Source organism: Cebus imitator, unplaced genomic scaffold (assembly GCF_001604975.1).
Source record: "Cebus imitator isolate Cc_AM_T3 unplaced genomic scaffold, Cebus_imitator-1.0 Scaffold440, whole genome shotgun sequence".
NCBI classification, from domain to species: Eukaryota; Metazoa; Chordata; class Mammalia; order Primates; family Cebidae; genus Cebus; species Cebus imitator.
This window is the reverse complement of record NW_016107755.1, coordinates 558206-575978: the sequence shown is the minus strand read 5'-3', so window position 1 is coordinate 575978 and position 17773 is coordinate 558206. Positions and strand designations below refer to the sequence as shown.

General features: G+C 46.0%; 1 protein-coding gene and 1 pseudogene across 1 annotated transcript; both read left to right on the top strand.

Annotated features, from left to right (window-relative positions):
• The first annotated feature begins 6151 nt into the window (after positions 1 to 6151).
• On the top strand, positions 6152 to 8783 carry LOC108290578 (saoe class I histocompatibility antigen, A alpha chain-like). Its single transcript, XM_037732051.1, has 5 exons — positions 6152 to 6229; positions 6399 to 6668; positions 7330 to 7605; positions 8219 to 8494; positions 8635 to 8783. Exons 1-5 carry the CDS (start codon positions 6157 to 6159, stop codon positions 8766 to 8768), a joined length of 1029 nt encoding a protein of 342 aa, XP_037587979.1. The 5' UTR covers positions 6152 to 6156; the 3' UTR covers positions 8769 to 8783.
• A 6012-nt stretch (positions 8784 to 14795) lies between these two features.
• On the top strand, positions 14796 to 15854 carry LOC108290638 (annotated as a pseudogene).
• The last annotated feature ends 1919 nt before the right edge of the window (positions 15855 to 17773 follow it).

Sequence of the window (17773 nt, the reverse complement as noted above, 5' to 3'; positions counted from 1 at the left end):
AAACTCTGTCTCAAAAAAAAAAAAAAAAAAAAAAAAGAAACCATGCACCTTAGCAAGAATAGAGGTTATGCATAAACCTAAGATTATCAGCAAGAATACACTGGGCTCACAGCTGCAGGGGGAACAGGATTTAACACAGGACACCCAGCCTTACCACAAAGCTCCAAGAGGAGGGGCCTCCATGCAGGCCTGGAGGGGCAGTGGGATAAGAAAGACTTGTACATCCTTATCTCAACCACAGAGGTTTTTACTCACGTCAGACGCCCCTCATGCGTCCATTTAGAGGCTCTTCATAAGGGTAGCCTTCTCTTTTCAGGGCCATAATCAATATGCCTTTCCTGGGAAAGGAATCTAGGTAATAAGCCTCTCCATTATATGTCCATTTATAGGCTCTCTGCAATGAGAAGCCTATTACGTGCTGTCACCTCTCTCTGGCAGTCAAGCTATGTGGTTACTCCCTTTCACAGTCTCTGTTTTTACCAGAACAGTTCAGCAAAACCAGTTACAAGTTGCAGCTCAGCAGAACTAAAGTTACAAGCTTTATTTTAACTTTTCACATTATTCTTCATTTTCTCAAATATAATTGACACAGTAAGCAACAAGCATCACAAAGCAAATAACTCATTCCTGGGAAACCAAATTCTAAGAAATTTACAGGTTAAAAATCAACAACAATTTCTTCTTGTTATTTCAGTTAGCTCGGGTTTTGCCAATTCTTCCAGAAGCTTGGGATTGCTTGTTACCCCCGAGGGGCCCACAGTATTCCCAGCAGTGGTGGAAGAGTTTGCTGTAAGACCTGCAGTAACTGCTGTGGCTGTCCACACACAGCAATTGGATTCGTCAGATGGTCTACTCCCTTCTCATATTCACCTTGAGCTAGTAATTCTTCACCAAGCTGTATTTCTTCAAGGAAGAATTTCTGAACAGCTTCAGCATCTTTAAGATCAGGTAACTTGGAAAGCCCAGCCTTCTCCTTGGCGAGCTTCTGTTTCTTTCTTCATTCTCGAAGCCTGTTCTTAAAGTTGGGGTCACTTCATCTTTTGCTGTCAAAGTAGATGTAGTACCTAAAAAAAAGGGCCCCACACACACTGGTGGTGATGACGCCGTTCGGACCCACCACCTTCTCTACAAAGTGGAGTGTGGGCGATGGTGGCAGGGACCACAGAAGAGCAGTAGGCCACAAACCCTCAGAGTGGAGGGCGCAGCTCACACCTGATGCCCGTGGGCCAGGGACTCAGAAAAGTGATTTTTGCTTTTTGTCTGTTTATGTGTTGTATCACATTTATTTACTTGCACATGTTAAATCATCCCTGCATCCCTGGTAGGAAACCCACTTAATCATGGTAGATTATCTTATAAATATGCTGTTGGATTCGGTTAGCTGGTATTTTGTTGTGGATTTTTGCATCTATGTTCATTAGGGACATTGGTCTAGCCAGAGCAATCAGACAAGAGAAAGAAATAAATGGCATCCAAAGGGTAAAGAAGAAGTCAAACGGTCACCATTTGATGATACATACGATCATATACTTAGAAAACCCTAAAGACTCATCCAAATAGCTCCTAGATCCAATAAACAAATTCAGTCAAATTTGCACAAAATCAATGTACACAAATCAGTAGCTCTGCTATACACCAGCAGCAACCAAGCTGAGAATCAAATCAAGGACTCAATCCCTTTTACAATAGCTGCAAAACAAAAAATAAAATACTTAGGAATATACCTAACCAAAAACGTGAAAGACTTCAACAGAGAAAACTACAAAACACTGCTGAAAAAAATCATAGAAGACACAGTCAAATGGAAACACATTCCGTGCTCATGGATGGTAGAATTAATATAGTGAAAATGGCCGTACTGCCAAAAGCAATCTACAAATGCAATGTGAGTCCCATCAAAATGGCATCATCATTCTTCACAGAACTAGAAAAACCAAACTGAAAATTCATATAGAATCAAAAAGATTCTGCACAGCGAAAGCAAGCCTAACCAAAAAGAACAAATCTGGAGGCATCACACTACCTGACGTCAAACTATACTACAACGCTATAGTCAGCTAAACAACGTGAAACTAGTATAAAAATCGGCACATATACTTATGGAACAGAATAGAGAACCAATAAATGAAGCCAAATACTTAGAACCAACTGATCTTTGACAAAGCAAACAAAAACATAAAGTGGGGAAACAACACCCTATTCAACAAATGTTGCTGGGATAATTGGCAAGTCACATGTAGAAGAATGAAACTGGATCCTCATCTCCACCTCATACAGAAATCAACTCAAGGTGGATCAAAGACTTAAATCTAAAACACGGTACCATAAAAGTTCTAGAAAATAACATCAGGAAAACTCTGTTAGACATTGGCTTAGGCAAAGAGTTCATAACCAACAACCCAAAAGCAAATGCAACAACAACAAAGATAAATAGATGGGATTGAATTAAACTAAAAAGCTACGCACAGAAAATGAAATCATCAGCAGAGTAAACAGAAAACTCACAGAGTTTGAGAAAATATTCACAAACTATGCATCTGAAAAAACACTGATATCCAGCATTCACCCACCAAAAAGCAGGCTAAGAACATGAACAGACAATCTCAAAAGAAGATATACAAATAGCCAACAAACATGAAAAAATGTTCAACATCACTAATCGTCAAAGAAATGTAAATCAAAACCACTATGAGCTACCACATTATTCCTGAAAGAATGGTCATAATCAAAATGTAAAAAAAATAGATGTTGGTGTGGATGTGAAGAAAAGGGAACAATTTTACATTTCTGACAGGAATATAAACTAGCACAACCACTATGGGAAACAATATGGAGATTGTTTAATGAACTAAATGTAGATCTACCATTTGATCCAGCAATCCCACTCCTGGGTATGTAGCCAGAGGAAAAGAAGTCATTATATGAAAAAGATACTTGCATACGCATGTATATACCAGCACAATTTGCAACTGCAAAAATATGGAACCAGCCTAACTGCATATATATATACACATACCATGGACTACTTCTCAGCCATAAAAAGGAGTGAAATAATGGCATTCATAGCAACCTGGATGGAGTTGGAGACCATTATTCTAAATGAAGTAACTCAGGAATGGAAAACCAAACATCATATGCTCTCACTTATAAGTGGGAACTAAGCTATGAGGATGGAAAGATGTAAGAATCATACAGTGAACTTTGGGAATTCAAGGGGAAGGGCAAGAGGGAGGTGAGGGATAAAAACCTACACATTGTGTACAGTGTACACCACTCGGGTGATGGGTGCACCAAAATCTCAGAAATCACCACTGGAAAACTTATCTATGTAACCAAACACCACCTGTTCCCCAAAAACCATTGAAGTAAAACCATAATTCACAAAAATAAAATAAATAAAAATTTTAAAATGAAAAATGAATTGTTTTCAAAAGAAATGAACACTTGCATAGTTTTTGTGTAACGTGAAAGATGAATACCCGCAGTTACATGAAAAAGCTGTTAAAATCCTCCCAGTCTGGGCATGGTAGCTCCCACATGTAGTCCCAGCTAATGGGAAGGCTGAGGGGGGAGAATTCTTTGAGCCTAGAAGTCCCAGGCTTCAGTGAGTTGTGATGGCGCCACTGCACTCCAGCCTGGATAACAGAGTGAGACAGTGTCTCTAAAACAACAGCAATAATAATAATCCTCCCTTTTTCAACTTAATATTTGTATAAGGCTAGATTTTTTTAAAATACACCCTTCAATCAAAATAACAGAATGGCTGGGATGCAACTAGAGGCCATAATCCTAAGTGAATTAATGTAGGAACAGAAAATCAAATACTGCGTCTTCTCACTTATCATTGGAAGCTAAACACTGAGCACACATGGACATAAACGTGGGAACAACAACACTGCAGATGACTAGAGTGGGGAGGGTGGGGACATGGGTTGAAAAACTACCTATGGGTATATGCTCACTACCCGAATGACAGGACCCATGCCCCAAACCTTGGCAGCAGACAACATATCCATGTTGCAAACCTGCACATGTACCCCCATATCTAAAATAAAAGTTAAAATTTAAAAAAAGGAGAACATATCATATGAGACAAACAAGAATGACAGTTGCAAAAATGTGAAATGATCACTCTTCTTGTTATCAAAAATCTATCAGAGGCCTTCAAACCAGAGCGACTCCATCCTGAATGAGGGCTAGGAAGAATGAGGCTAGGACTTGCTGGGCCGCATTCCCAGGTTAGGCATTCCTAGCCTCTAGCTTATGGTTAAGGGAACAGATTGATAATGTTTACTGAATAGACCAGACTCAAGAATGTCCTGATATTCTGATATCTTGAGAACAGATGCCTTCCTAATTTTGCTTTAAAGATAATAATATCTATTCTTTTTGTTTGTTTGTTTTTGTTTGTTTGGTTTTTTTTTTTTTTTTGAGATGGAGTCTTGCTCTGTCACCAGGCTGGAGTGCAGTGGTGCAATCTCGGCTCACTGCAACTTCTGCCTCCTGGGTTCAAGCAATTCTTCCACCTCAGCCTCCCGAGTAGCTGGGACCACAGGCGCGTGTCACCACGCATGGCTAATTTTTTTGTATTTTTAGTAGAGACAGGGTTTCACCATGTTGGCCAGGATGGTCTCAATCTCTTGACCTCGTGATCCGCCCACCTCGGCCTCCCAATAATACCTATTCTTACAAAATATAGTAATTTTAAAAAATTAATCCTTTATTACAAGTCTTTGTAGTAGAGCACATCTCCCCATGATTTGTTATCCTATATATAAACATGCATTGTACCTAGGATGCATGTGTTCCTCCTCTTCCTTTCCAGAATGACCTGCTCTGCATAAAGTAGCTGTTCGTTCACTCCTTTTCTTTCTTAATGAACTTGCTTTCAGCTTGCACTGTGGACTTGGCCCGATTCTTTCCTGTGTGGCATCTAAGAACCTTGTCTTGGGGTCTGGATTGTAGCTTCTTTCTGGTAACAGCTCCAGAAGGTGGGATCTTTCCCCATTGGGAGTTGCAGAGCCAATACATGAAACCAAAATTGAGCATCAAGCAGAACAAGTTTTATTTCCTGGCCAGGAACTGAAAAGGTGGGAACAGCTCTGGCAAATCAACTTCTCAGCTAGCAAAGGGGGAGGGGGTAGAAATATAGGTTTGCTCTAATGAAGGGGTTGGGAATTAAAAATAAGGGGAGGAATGATCATGTATTTTATGGGAAGATGGGGCGGGTGAACTTCTCTGAACCAGTAATACTGCCTTCCTTTTTATCCTTTTAGGACTTCTTCCAGTCAATGTTATGGAGATTGCCGATTGTCATCGTGCTGGTGAGAGTGCCATTTAGCACAGAAACAGAATCATAATGAAGCCTGAGATCTTTTTTAGGTCGTTCGGCCAGCTATCTTCATTCTAACGAGTTTCAGCTGGTTTGATTGCAAAAGGAACTTCTTGAAGCAGGTCCGATTTTTCAAAGTTAAGTAGAGTTAAGTCCAGGTGCAGTGGCTCAAGCCTGTAGTCCCAGCACATTGGGAGGTGGAGGCAGGCAATCGCTTGAGCCCAGGAGTTCCAGACCACCCTCAACAATATGGTGGAACTCCATCTCTACACAACATTCAAAAATCAGTTGGGCGTGGTGGCGTGGGCCTGCGGTCCCAGCTACACAGGAAGCTGAGGTTGGAGACCAAGATATCAAGGCCTGAGCCCAGGAGATCAAGGCTCCAGTGAACTAAGATTCCACCACTGCACTGCAGCCTAGCCAACAGAGTGAGATCCTGTCAAAACAAACAAACAAAAAATCCCCACTGATTTAAACAGTTCCTGGGCCAGATCTCAGGGAGATAGTGTGACAAAGAGCACTCAGGGCAGGAGGAAAAGGAACAGGACAAAGTTCCGGGTCCCCGGGCGTGGCTCTCAGGGTCTCAGACCCTGAGGGCAGAGTCTGGGGATTGGGAAACCCAGCGTTGAGGATTCCACACTCCCAGGAGTTTCACTTCTTGCTCCCCAAACTGGTGTCGGGTCCTTCTTCCTGGACTTCTAGGCTTTAGTTCTCATTCCCATTGGATGTCAGGTTTCTAGAGAAGCCAATCAGCGTCACTAAGATTCCCGGCTATAAAGTCCCCATGCACCCACCAGGACTCAGACCCTCCCCAGAACCCAAGGATGGGGGTCATGGCGCCACGAACCCTCCTGCTGCTGCTCTCCACGGCCTTGCTGCTGACCAAGACCTGGGTGGGTGAGTGCGGGGTTGGGAGGAGCAAGGGGCCCGCCCAGGGGGGATGCAGAACCCTGGGAAACCGCATCAATGCCCCCTCTCCCGCCCCAATCCCTTCCCGCCCGTCCCCCTCCCCTACTTTGCCCTTCAGGGGGGGCTCGGGCCAGACTCCGCCCCTCCTTGCCCGCAGAATGCCACTCTTTGAGGTATTTCTACACCGCCGTGTCCCGGCCCGGCCGCGGGGAGCCCCTCGTCATCGCCGTGGGCTACGTGGACGACACGCAGTTCGCGCGATTCGACAGCGACGCCGCGAGTCCGAGGATGGAGCCGCTGGGGCCGTGGGTGGAGAAGGAGGGGCCGGAGTATTGGGAGGAGGAGACACGGACAGCCCTGGACACCGAACAGAATTTCCGAGTGGAACTGCGGACCCTGCTCCGCTACTACAACGAGAGCGAGGCCGGTGAGTGACCCCGGCCCTGTGCGCCAGCACTCATACTTTTGTAAAGCGCCTGTGACAATGAAGAACAGATTTACCACCTTCATGACTGTGGTAATGGGGATCTGATTCCAGCAGTCACAGGTCAAGGGGAGGTCTGTGCTGAGGACAGACTTCAGGAGGGCAGTTGGTCCAGGACCCCCATCTTTCTTCATGTTCCTGATCCTGCCCTGGGTCTGCAGTCCCAGTTCTGGACACTTCTCTGGGGTCTAAGCCTGGGGGATTCCTCTAGGATCTCATGGACCTGCCTCCTCCCTGGTCACGACCCTTCCTCATCCCCTACAGACGGCCTGGGTCCCCTCGAGGCTCCGGATCCAAGATCCACCTTGAGGCTGTGGGACCCGCCTAGACGGACCCTCCACCCACCCAAGTGAGCTGCAGGCTCCTTTACCCGGTTTCATATTCAGCTTAGGCCAAAATCCCCGAGGGTTGGGGGGGCAGGGGCGGGGCTGACCGCGGGGGCGGGGCCCGGGGCGGAGCTGACCGCAGGGGCGGGGTCCGGGGGCGGGGTTGACCGCGGGGGCGGGGCCCAGGGGCGGGGTTGACCGCGGGGGCGGGGCCCAGGGGCGAGGCTGACCGCGGGGGCGGGGCCCAGGGGCAAGGCTGACTGCGGGGACCGGGCCAGGGTCTCACACCTACCAGGGAGTGTTTGGCTGCGACCTGGGGCCCCACGGGCGCCTCCTCCGCGGGTATTACCAGTTCGCCTATGACGGCAAGGATTACATCTCCCTGAATGAGGACCTGCGCTCCTGGACCGCCGCGGACCTGGCGGCTCAGATCACCCAACACAAGTGGGAAGCACAGAAACACGCGGAGGAGATCAGGGCCTACCTGGAGGGCACGTGTGTGGAGCGGCTCCGCAGATACCTGAAGAACGGGAAGGAGGCGCTGCAGCGCGCGGGTAAGAGGGGCCACGGCAAATCTCCCATCTCCTTCTTAGGCTGGAACTGTACCCACAGCTGATAGATCTCAAAGAATAGAAGAAACAGGGAAAGAGGCCAGAATGCCACTCCTTCCTTGGATCAGGAGAGGGAGCTGTCACCCTGGGTACAGGAGATCCTGTACCAAAGAGTGACTCTTAAAGGGCCAGCCCCTCTCAGGGGCAATTAAGGAATCTAGTCTCGCTGGAGAGTCCATCCTTCAAATGAACTGGTCAGCAGTTCTCTTTGACTCTCCGTATTAGGGATCATGGGGGACTTTCTCTCCTGCCTGGTTCTCAGCCCCACACCAAGTGTCTGTGGAGGTTTGACTTCAGCTTTTCTCAGTCACTCAGCATCCGCGCAGGCCAGGACCAGAAATCCCTTTTCTCCTTCTATCCTGGGCCATCTCACCCTAGTTCTAGAACTTTCCAAGGAATAAGAGGCTATCCCAGACCCCTAAGTCCAGGCTGGTATCTAGGTTTTGTGCTCTTCTACTCTAATTGTCTTCTTCGTTCTCAAGATGGTCACAAAGGCACTGCTGGACTGTCCCATGAGAGATGCAAAGTGCCTGAATTTTCTGACTCCTCCCCTCAGATCCCCCAAAGACACATGTGACCCACCACCCCGTCTCTAACCATGAGGCCACCCTGAGGTGCTGGGCCCTGGGCTTCTACCCTGCGGAGATCACACTGACCTGGCAGCGGGATGGGGAGGACCAAACTCAGGACATGGAGCTTGTGGAGACCAGGCCAGCAGGGGATGGAACCTTCCAGAAGTGGGCGGCTGTGGTGGTGTCTTCTGGAGAGGAGCAGAGATACACGTGCCACGTGCAGCACGAGAGGCTGCCACAGCCCCTCACCCTGAGATGGGGTAAGGAGGGGAATGGGGTAAGGAGGGGATGGGGGCTCACATCACTTCTCCAGGAGAGCAGAAGCCCGTCTGCATCCCTTCAACAGGGTCAGGGCTGAGGCCTGGGGGTCAGAGCCCCTCACCTTCCCCTCCTTTTCCAGAGCCATCTTCCCAGCCCACCATTTCCATCGTGGGCATCGTTGCTGGCCTGGTTGTCCTTGGAGCTGTGCTCACTGGATCTGTGGTCGCTGCTGTGATGTGGAGGAGAAAGAACTCAGGTAGGGAAGGGGTGTAAGGTGGGGTCTGAGTTTTCTTATCCCACTGGGAGTTTCAAGCTCCAGGTAGAGATGTGCCCTGCCTTGTTACTGGGAAGCACCAGCCTGGGGCCCTGTGTACCAGCACTTACTCTTTTGTAAAGCACCTGTGACATTGAAGGACAGATTTATCACCTTGATGACTGTGGTGATAGGGACCTGATTCCAGCAGTCACAGGTCACGGGATGGTCCCTGCTGAGGACAGAACTCAGAAGGGCAGTTGGTCCAGAACCCACATCTCCTTTCTTCATGTTCCTGATCCTGCCCTGGGTCTACAATCACGGTTCTGCAAACTTCTCTGGGATCCAAGGCCTGGGGGTTCCTCTAGGACCTCATGGCCCTGCCTCTTCCCTGGCTTCTCACAGGACATTTTCTTCCTACAGATAGAAAAGGAGGGAGCAACTCTCAGGCTGCAGGTAAGTATGAAGGAGGCTGATCCCCGAAATCCTTGGAATATTGTGGTCAGGAGCCCATGGGGGAGTTCACCCATCCCACAATTCATTTTCTAGCCACATCTCCAGTGGGCTCTGACCAGGTCCTGTTTATTTTTTCCTCCTTTTTTTATTTTATGGAATTTCAGTGGTTTGTGTTTGGTTTTGGTTTTGTTTTGAGACAGGATCTGGTTCTGTTGCCTGGGCTGGAGTACAGTGGCAAAATTTTGGGTCAAGCGCTCCTCCCACCACAGCCTCCCAAGAAGCTGAGATTTCAGGCACATGCTACCACATTTGGCTAACTTTTGTATTTTGTTGTGGAGATGGGGTTTCACCATGTTGCCCAGGCTGGTCTGGAATTCCTGAGCTCAAGCAAATCTTCCTGCGCCCCAAAGTGCTGGGATGAGCTCAAGCTGGTGCATGAGCCACCAAGCTTGGCCAGGTCCTTTTTTTGTTCTACCCAGACAGTAATGGTGCCCAAGGCTCTGGTGTGTCACTCAAGGCTTATAAAGATAAAACCCTTGAGGGACTGAAGTGGGTTCGGGGTGGGACAGAGGGAATAGGAATGTGTCATGGGGATTTACTGATTTGGAATTTTTGATTGTGTGATGGGCTGTTTAGAGTGTCACCACTTACCATGAGTGGCCTGAATTTGTTCATGACTATTTTTCTGTCACCTGAGACAACTGCCTTGTGAGGAACAGAGATGTAGGATTTCTTCACGCCTTCCCTTTATGACTTCAAGAGATTCTGACTTCTCTTTCTGCAAAGGCGTCTGAATATATCTGGGTCCCTGTTAGCATAATGTGAGGAAGTGGAGAGACAGTCTGCCCTCTTGCCTACCATGACCCCTTTCCTCACACTGACCTGTGTTCCTTCCCTGTTCTAGAGGTGTGTGGCTAACATGTCCCCATCCCTGTCTCAACATCATAGTACACTGAGCCACAGCCTCTTACTTTTCTGTTAAAAATAGGAACCTGGGTCTCAATTTATTTTTTCATGTTCATGTGATGAAATTGAGTTGAGGAAGCTAAGGTCATAGCTGGAAATACAGACACATAATTCCACAGCACATCTCTAGCAATTTTAGCCTATTTCATTTTCTAGCCTATTCCTTACCACCTGTAGTCTTGACCATATCCCTTGGGGTTGAATATTGTTTTTATATTACTTTTGTTTGAATGTTCTCTCCAATACTCATGTTAAGACTTAATCTCTAATGTGGCAATACTAAAAGGTGGAGCTTTTAAGACATGATTGGATCATAAGGCTCTGTCTTCATTCACAGATTAATGGATTAATGGGTTATCACAGGAATGGGACAGGTGGCTTTATAAGGAGAAGAAGAGAGAACAGAGCTAGCATACCAAGCCCCCTTGCCATGCAATGCCCTGCACCTCCTCAGGAATCTGCAGAGACCCCATCAGCAAGAAGGTTCTCACCAGGTTCAGCCCCTCAACCTTGGATTTCCCATTCTTCAGAACTATGAAAAATAAATTTCATTTCTTTATAAATTACCCAGTATCATATATTCTGTTAAAAGCAACAGAAAATGGACCAAGGCAGGAAATTGGTCCTAAGAAGTAGGGTGTTGCTGATAACAAATACATGAAGACATGGATTCAGCTTTGAAACTGAGTAATGGGTAGAAGCTGGAAGAATTTGGAGGAGCAGGAAGCCTAGATTCTGGTGAGGGATTAGAAGACAAGAAGTCTAGAGAAAGCTTCAAATTCCTTAGAGACTTATTACATGGTCATGACCAGAATGTTGATAGAAATGTAGACAATAAAGACCGTTCTGATGAGGTTTCAGATGAGACTGGGGAACAAAGTATTGGAAATGGAACTAAAGGCCAACCATGTTATAAATTCACAAAGAACTTGGCTGAACTCTGTCCATACCCAAGCGCTTTGTGGAAGGCCAAAGTTTAGAGTGATGAACTAGCATATCTGACAGAAGAAATTTCTAGGCAAAATATAAAAGCAGCTGCTTGGTTACTTTTGGCTACTTACACTGAGATTCAGGAGCAAAGAAATAAAGACAGAATGTGTAATTAAAAAGGAAGCAGAGCAGAAAGATTTGGAAAACCAAACCTGGCCATGTGAAAAGTGGAAAGGCATTTTCAGGGAAGGAAACCAAGAATATAGCTCAGTGGCCATTTGTTAAAGAGCAAGGGATAGAAGACAACCAGATGCTCTTTCTCAAGAGAATGGAAGACCTTGAAGGCATTTCGGAAATCTTTGAGGCTGCCCCTCCTATCACAGGCCAGAGGCCTAGGAGGAGAGAATGGTTTCGGGGGAGAGGCTCTCTCCAGGAGCTCACTGCCCAGGACCACCTTGGGACCCTGCTCTCTACACCCCAGCACAGTACTCACTCAGTTGTCACCCCAGCAGTGGCCCTAGCTGTGGCTTATGCCATGGCTCCATAAGGTACAAATCATAGACCTTGGTAGTCTGCATGGGATGCTAACTCTGCAGCCTTGCAGAAAGTAAGAGCAGTGGAAGCTTCCTCCACTCAGATTTCAAAGATGTCTTGGAAGTCCTGGAAGACTAGGCAGAGACTTGTTGCAGAAGTGAAGGCACAACAGAGAACCTCCATTAGAGTGATGCCAAGTAGAAATGTGAGGTGGAGCTGCCACAGAGAGCCTCTACCAGGGAATTGTCTAGTGGCGTCATGGAAGCCAGGTCACCAGAGAGAGTGCCTTGTAGAGTGGTGAGAGCAGGACCTGATCTCCACCACGACCCAACCACCAGCAGGACCCCAGAACTGGAGTCATTAGCAGTGTGCAATGCCCACTTCAGAAAGCTTCAGGCATCAGCCTCCAACCCATACTAGCAGTCACATGGGCTGCACCAAGCTAAGCCACAGACACAGGGCTACCTGAGGCCTTGGGACCCAACACCTGCTCCAGTGTGTCTAAAGGAAACACATGGAGTTGAAAAAGATGATAATACACTTCCCATACACACTGTTTCTGTTAAAGACCCTTTAACAGAATCTTCTTCATTCTCCTCACACTCCCAAGATGAGCTGAGGCAAACTTTGAAGTATAATTAAAGCTGTATTTGAACATCACTTGAATTTCATTTGTGCATTTTGCACCTTATTCTTTTTGGTGTTTAACCACTTTCAAGACATCCTTGGGCTTCCATTGCCATGGACCACCCAGAACTGCATTCCCTGATCTCTGTCCTTGTTCTGGTTATGTCGACTTTTCCCTTCTCCCTGGTTTATCCCCCTAATTACCTGAGTCCATTCTGTCAGGTGATATCCAGTGAAAAGGTAATGTGCATAGTGGCAAAGCCCAGGGAGTCCTGGGTATAAATTTTTACTTTGCCATTTCCTACCTGTGTGACTTATGCCATGGGGATTCACTTTTCTGGGTTCCAGATCCTCATCTTGTACATGACACCATTTTCCTGGGACAGTTATTATGAAGCTAATAGAAAGTACCTATGCTGTGGTTTGAATGTGTCCTCCAAAAAGCATGTGTTGGAAACTTAATCACTAAAGCAACCATATTGGGAGGTGGAATCTTATGACAGGTGTTTAGGACATTAGGGTTCCAACTTTATGAATGGATTAATACTGATTATAGAAGGGCTTGAGGTTGAGCCCTTGCCCTCACTCACCTACTTGCGTTAAGTACTAAGTCAATTAGGTTCAGGAGTCTGGTGGGGCACTTTTAGAAATTACAATAATAGGGACTCTCAGGAGGTAGGATTTTGTTTTTTCTTTTTCTTTTTTTGAGAAAGGGTCTCACTCTGTCGCCTAGGGTGGAGTACAGTGGCATGATAATGGCTCACTGCAGACTTGCACCCAAGGCACAGGTGATTTTCCCCTCAGTCACCCGAGCTGCAACTACAGGTGAATGCCACCACACCTAGCTATTTTTGCCCAGGCTTGTCTTGAACTCCTGGCCTCAATCCACCCAACTTGTCCTCCCAAAGTGCTGGGATTACAGGCATGAGTCACCGCGCCCGGCCAGTGGGTAGGATTCTTGCTCCTAATGCATGGCTCTTGCGGAGTTTGGGAACAAGGAGAGTGGTTTATCTTTTCCTGATTCCCTTCAGTTTAATGAACAGAGATAAGTAATTCAGTTTGAATAAAAAAGAGAAATTGCCTCCACTTTGGTAGTTATGCTGCATATTGGTGCTATTGGTACTACTGTTGATAGTTACAGTCAGTATTGGTAGGCTACAATCTGCAGCTAGCTGTTACAAAGTGCTTAGTACAAAGAAGGGATTTACCAGAAGGGATAACTCTCTCGGCTAGTTATTTCACACTGAGAAAACTGGATGTGAGTGGATTTGTTTTCGTTATAAAAATCAGCTCTGTTCAACAAAAACAGAATGAAAGCCACATGTGCAATTTAAATGTCTCCTGAAGCCATAGTAATAATTTTTTTAAAAACAAGTGAAAAATTTTAATAATATATTTTATTTAACCCAATATTGTTAATATATAAGCACTGCCACATGTACTCAATATAAAAAGTATTCTTTACTTTTTACATTTTTTATACTAAATCTTTGAAACTTGAAGTGCATTTTATATTGAGTTCCTCCCTTGCTCTAGCCAAATTAGTCTCACTTTTCTCACCTTAAAATGGGAGAGAAATTGAACCTACTCACAGGATTGCTGTGAGGACGGAGACCTGTAAACATCTATTCCTCGCTCACTGGGTATCAGACGCTACACGAAATGCTTTGTGTGCACTTAATCCTCACGTTCTTCCCGTGAAGCAGGAACAGCTATCGCCCCACTCGACAGGTGAGCAAACTGATGGCTAGAAAAGGTTAAGGAATTTCCTCAAGGGCACACAATTACTAAGAAGCTAAGCTGGGATTTGGACCCAGACAGCCTGACTCCAAAGTTGGACGTTTTATCCACTCTGCTAGAAAAGCAAAGGAAATATGCAGTCTAATTAGGAAAGAATGCATGAGTTTGTTCATAAAGCATAACAGTTGGTGTGGGTAACCAATGAAGACTGCTTGATATATCCATTAAGCACAAATTCATATGAGTACACATAAGAGCATAGCCACCAGATTCCACAACAAAGTGCATGTGTGTGTGTTGGCATGCATGTGCGTGTGTGTGTGTGTGTGTGTGCGCGCGCGCGCACATGGGTGTGTATGTGTGCTGGTATGGAGAAAACCTAATCAATAATGTCCAAGACATTCTCCAGGTCCTCTTCTACTCAGGTTCCCCAGAGCAGATGGTGGGCAAAGGGTAGGAAGAATCGGTCCCTCAAGCTGCAGACAAGAGCCACAAATAGCCAAAAGGCAGTGTTTGGGGTGAAACTGAACTTACAAGGCAAAGAGGAGAGACTGGGAGAGGGCTGCAAGAGGAAAACCAGGTGCAAGGTTGTCATGCAAAGCAGGTCCCTTGGGGTCATCGCCTGTGGTTCACCAGGGCTCAGGATAAAAGCCAGAATATCACATGCTATGGATAAAGAAACAGGCTTTTGAAGGAACTTTCAATTCAGTGCCAATAAGTAGAGAAGGCGTGAGTCCCATTCTGCCTATTTTTCTATAGAAGAGCAAACTGGGCCCCACAGCCCCAGAGTCAAAGCCGGTTCCCAGCCCAGTCCTGTCCTGCAGCAGCCTGCCTCCTCTTTCCTAACATGACAGATGCCGCTGTGTCCTTCGCCAAGGACTTCCTGGCAGGTGGAGTGGCCACAGCTATCTCCAAGATGATCGTAGCGCCCATCGAGCGGGTCAAGCTGCTGCTGCAGGTACAGCATGCCAGCAAGCAGATCACCGCAGATAAGCAATACAAGGGCATTATAGACTGTGTGGTCTGTATTCCCAAGGAGCAGGGAGTCCTGTCCTTCTGGCGCGGTAACCTGGGTCTTAACTTTGCCTTCAAAGATAAATACAAGCAGATCTTCCTGGGTGGTGTGGACAAGAGGACCCAGTTTTGGCGCTACTTTGCAGGGAATCTGGCATCAGGCGGTGCTGCTGGGGCCACATCCTTGTGTTTTGTGTACCCTCTTGATTTTGCCCGTACCCGTCTAGCAGCAGATGTGGGTAAAGCTGGGGCCGAAAGGGAATTCCGAGGCTTCGGCGACTGCCTGGTTAAGATCTACAAATCTGATGGGATTAAGGGCCTGTACCAAGACTTTAACGTGTCTGTGCAGGGTATTATCATCTACCGAGCTGCCTACTTCGGTAGCTATGACACTGCAAAGGGAATGCTTCCAGGTTCCAAGAACACTCACATCGTCATCAGCTGGATGATCACACAGACTGTCACTGCTGTTGCCAGATTGACTTCCTATCCATTTGACACTGTTCACTGCCGCAGATGATGCAGTTGGGGCGCAAAGGAACTGACATCATGTACACAGGCACACTTGACTACTGGAGGAAGATTGCTAGTGATGAAGGAGGCAAAGCTTTCTTCAAGGGTGCATGGTCCAATGTTCTCAGAGGTATGGGTGGTGCTTTTGTACTTGTCTTGTATGATGAAATCAAGAAGTACACATAAGTTATTTCCTGGGAAATTTCCGCCTGTGAACAGGCACGTTGCATTATATAACGTATCTTGAGCATTCTCGACAGACTCCTGGCTGTCAATTTATCTGTGGCAACTATTTACTGGTTGAAAATGGGAAGCAATAATATTCATCTGAAATTAAAGCCATTTCCATGATGATGATGATGGGACTCAATTATATTTTTTATTTCAGTCACTCCTGATAAATAACAAATTTGGAGAAATAAAAATATCTAAAATAAAAAAATAAAAAGAAGAGCAAACTGGGCACACTACTGGACATGCAGGCGGAGGGGAGGTACGCGGCAGTGTATTATTGCTCCCCACTGTAAGTCAAGCATGAGAGCAGCCTTATCAATGAAGAGACACGCAAACAGTGTGGGCACCTAGTACTCTTGATTAGAGTGTCAGTTATTGACAGGGTGTGGTAAGCTGACTTCTAAGGTGGTCCCCAGTGGTTCCCCATCCTGGTACTCAAGCTTTTGTGGGATCCTTCCCACTGTGAGTTTGGTATGGATCTAGTCACTTAATTCTAACCAATGGAATATGACAAAGGTGAGAGTCTATCATATCCATGATTAGGCAATAAGAGTTTGTGGCTTTTATCTTGCTAGCTGACTCTCTCATTTACTGACTCAAGGAAGCAAGCTGCCATGTTAGAGAGGTCCATGTGCTGCGGAACTGTGAATGCTCTCCATCCAACATCCAAGAGGAACCAAAGCCTTCACCTACCACCCTTCCTGCTTCCTACCAGCAACTAAGCTAGTGAGCTTGGAAGCACCTCCTTTCCTAGTCAAGTCTTCAGAGAAGACCCCAACTATGATTGCAGCCTTGAGAGGCCCTGAAGAGAGGACCCAGCTATGCTGTATTGAACCGCTGACCTGCAAATATTGTGAGATAATAAAGGTGTGTTGTTTTAAGCCACTTGCTTTGGGGTAATTGCTATGGTGTAAAAGACAACTAATACACAGGGGATGTTTGGAAACGCCAGCTACCCAGGAACTGTAGACCTGGGGGCCCATGGCTAGTTGCACGCTCCTCTGCCAGGAGTGAGAAAAACACCACTGGTTCCAGTGGATTCTAACTTTTGGAAACCCACTCACTGGAAGACAAGGAAGTCCGGGGTTCTAATGAGTTCATTTTTCAGGCAACTCAGAATGAGCTCCCAGCATCATTTCCAGACAGTGCTGCTCCTGATATCACAACTACAGTAAAATAACAGCAGACTGAGTAAATAGGACAGTAGGCTGCAGGCCCCCTCGTGTACCAATGATCTTCATAGAGACTTGAAACCTCACTATGCGTAGAGTTGATAAAGGCACCAAATGAACTAGACAGAGGAAGAAGACTAGAGTCGAGAAAATGTCTGTATCTCAACTAAGAAACGTTTCTGTAACCACAAAGGGGAGGAAACAGGAGGATGTGATAAACTGTGGCAGAAGTTAAGGCTGAAAAGAGAAGACAGAAAAAAGAACCAGTGAATTTAAAGATACTTAAGAGGCATAATGACAGAAAATAGTAAGTGCATCTCTTTGGATCACCATTTAAACACATCCATTTTTAGAAATGATCATTTATTGTAAGTATGTTCATAAAGTTCTCTTAGAGCCACATTTAAAAATGTTTACTGATGAAGTATGTCTGAAATGTTCTTCAAAATATTCAGCATGTATTGGGGGTGGGAACTAGGTAAGGGTGTAAATGGTGCAAGATTAGCTACGAGTTGATGATTCTTGAAGGTAATTCATGGTTGATACATATATGATGGTTCACTGTACTATTTTCTCTACTAGTGTCATACTTGAAGTGTCAATAGTTTTTTTCAAAAGAATGAAGCTGAAAGTCAAGATCCTTGAAAATCATACACCTTCTTCCAGGGGCAAGCTCTGTGAGGAAACATGATGGGATCATTCCTGAAGGGTTTGGTAAGGAGGTCTACCGAGATGAGGGGAAACTCTGCTGGGGGCCTCAGAGATACCATTTTCCCACCTGATTGGACAGTTTCACTCCTCTTAGACCCTGATGACATTTTCACAGCCGTGTACTGAGA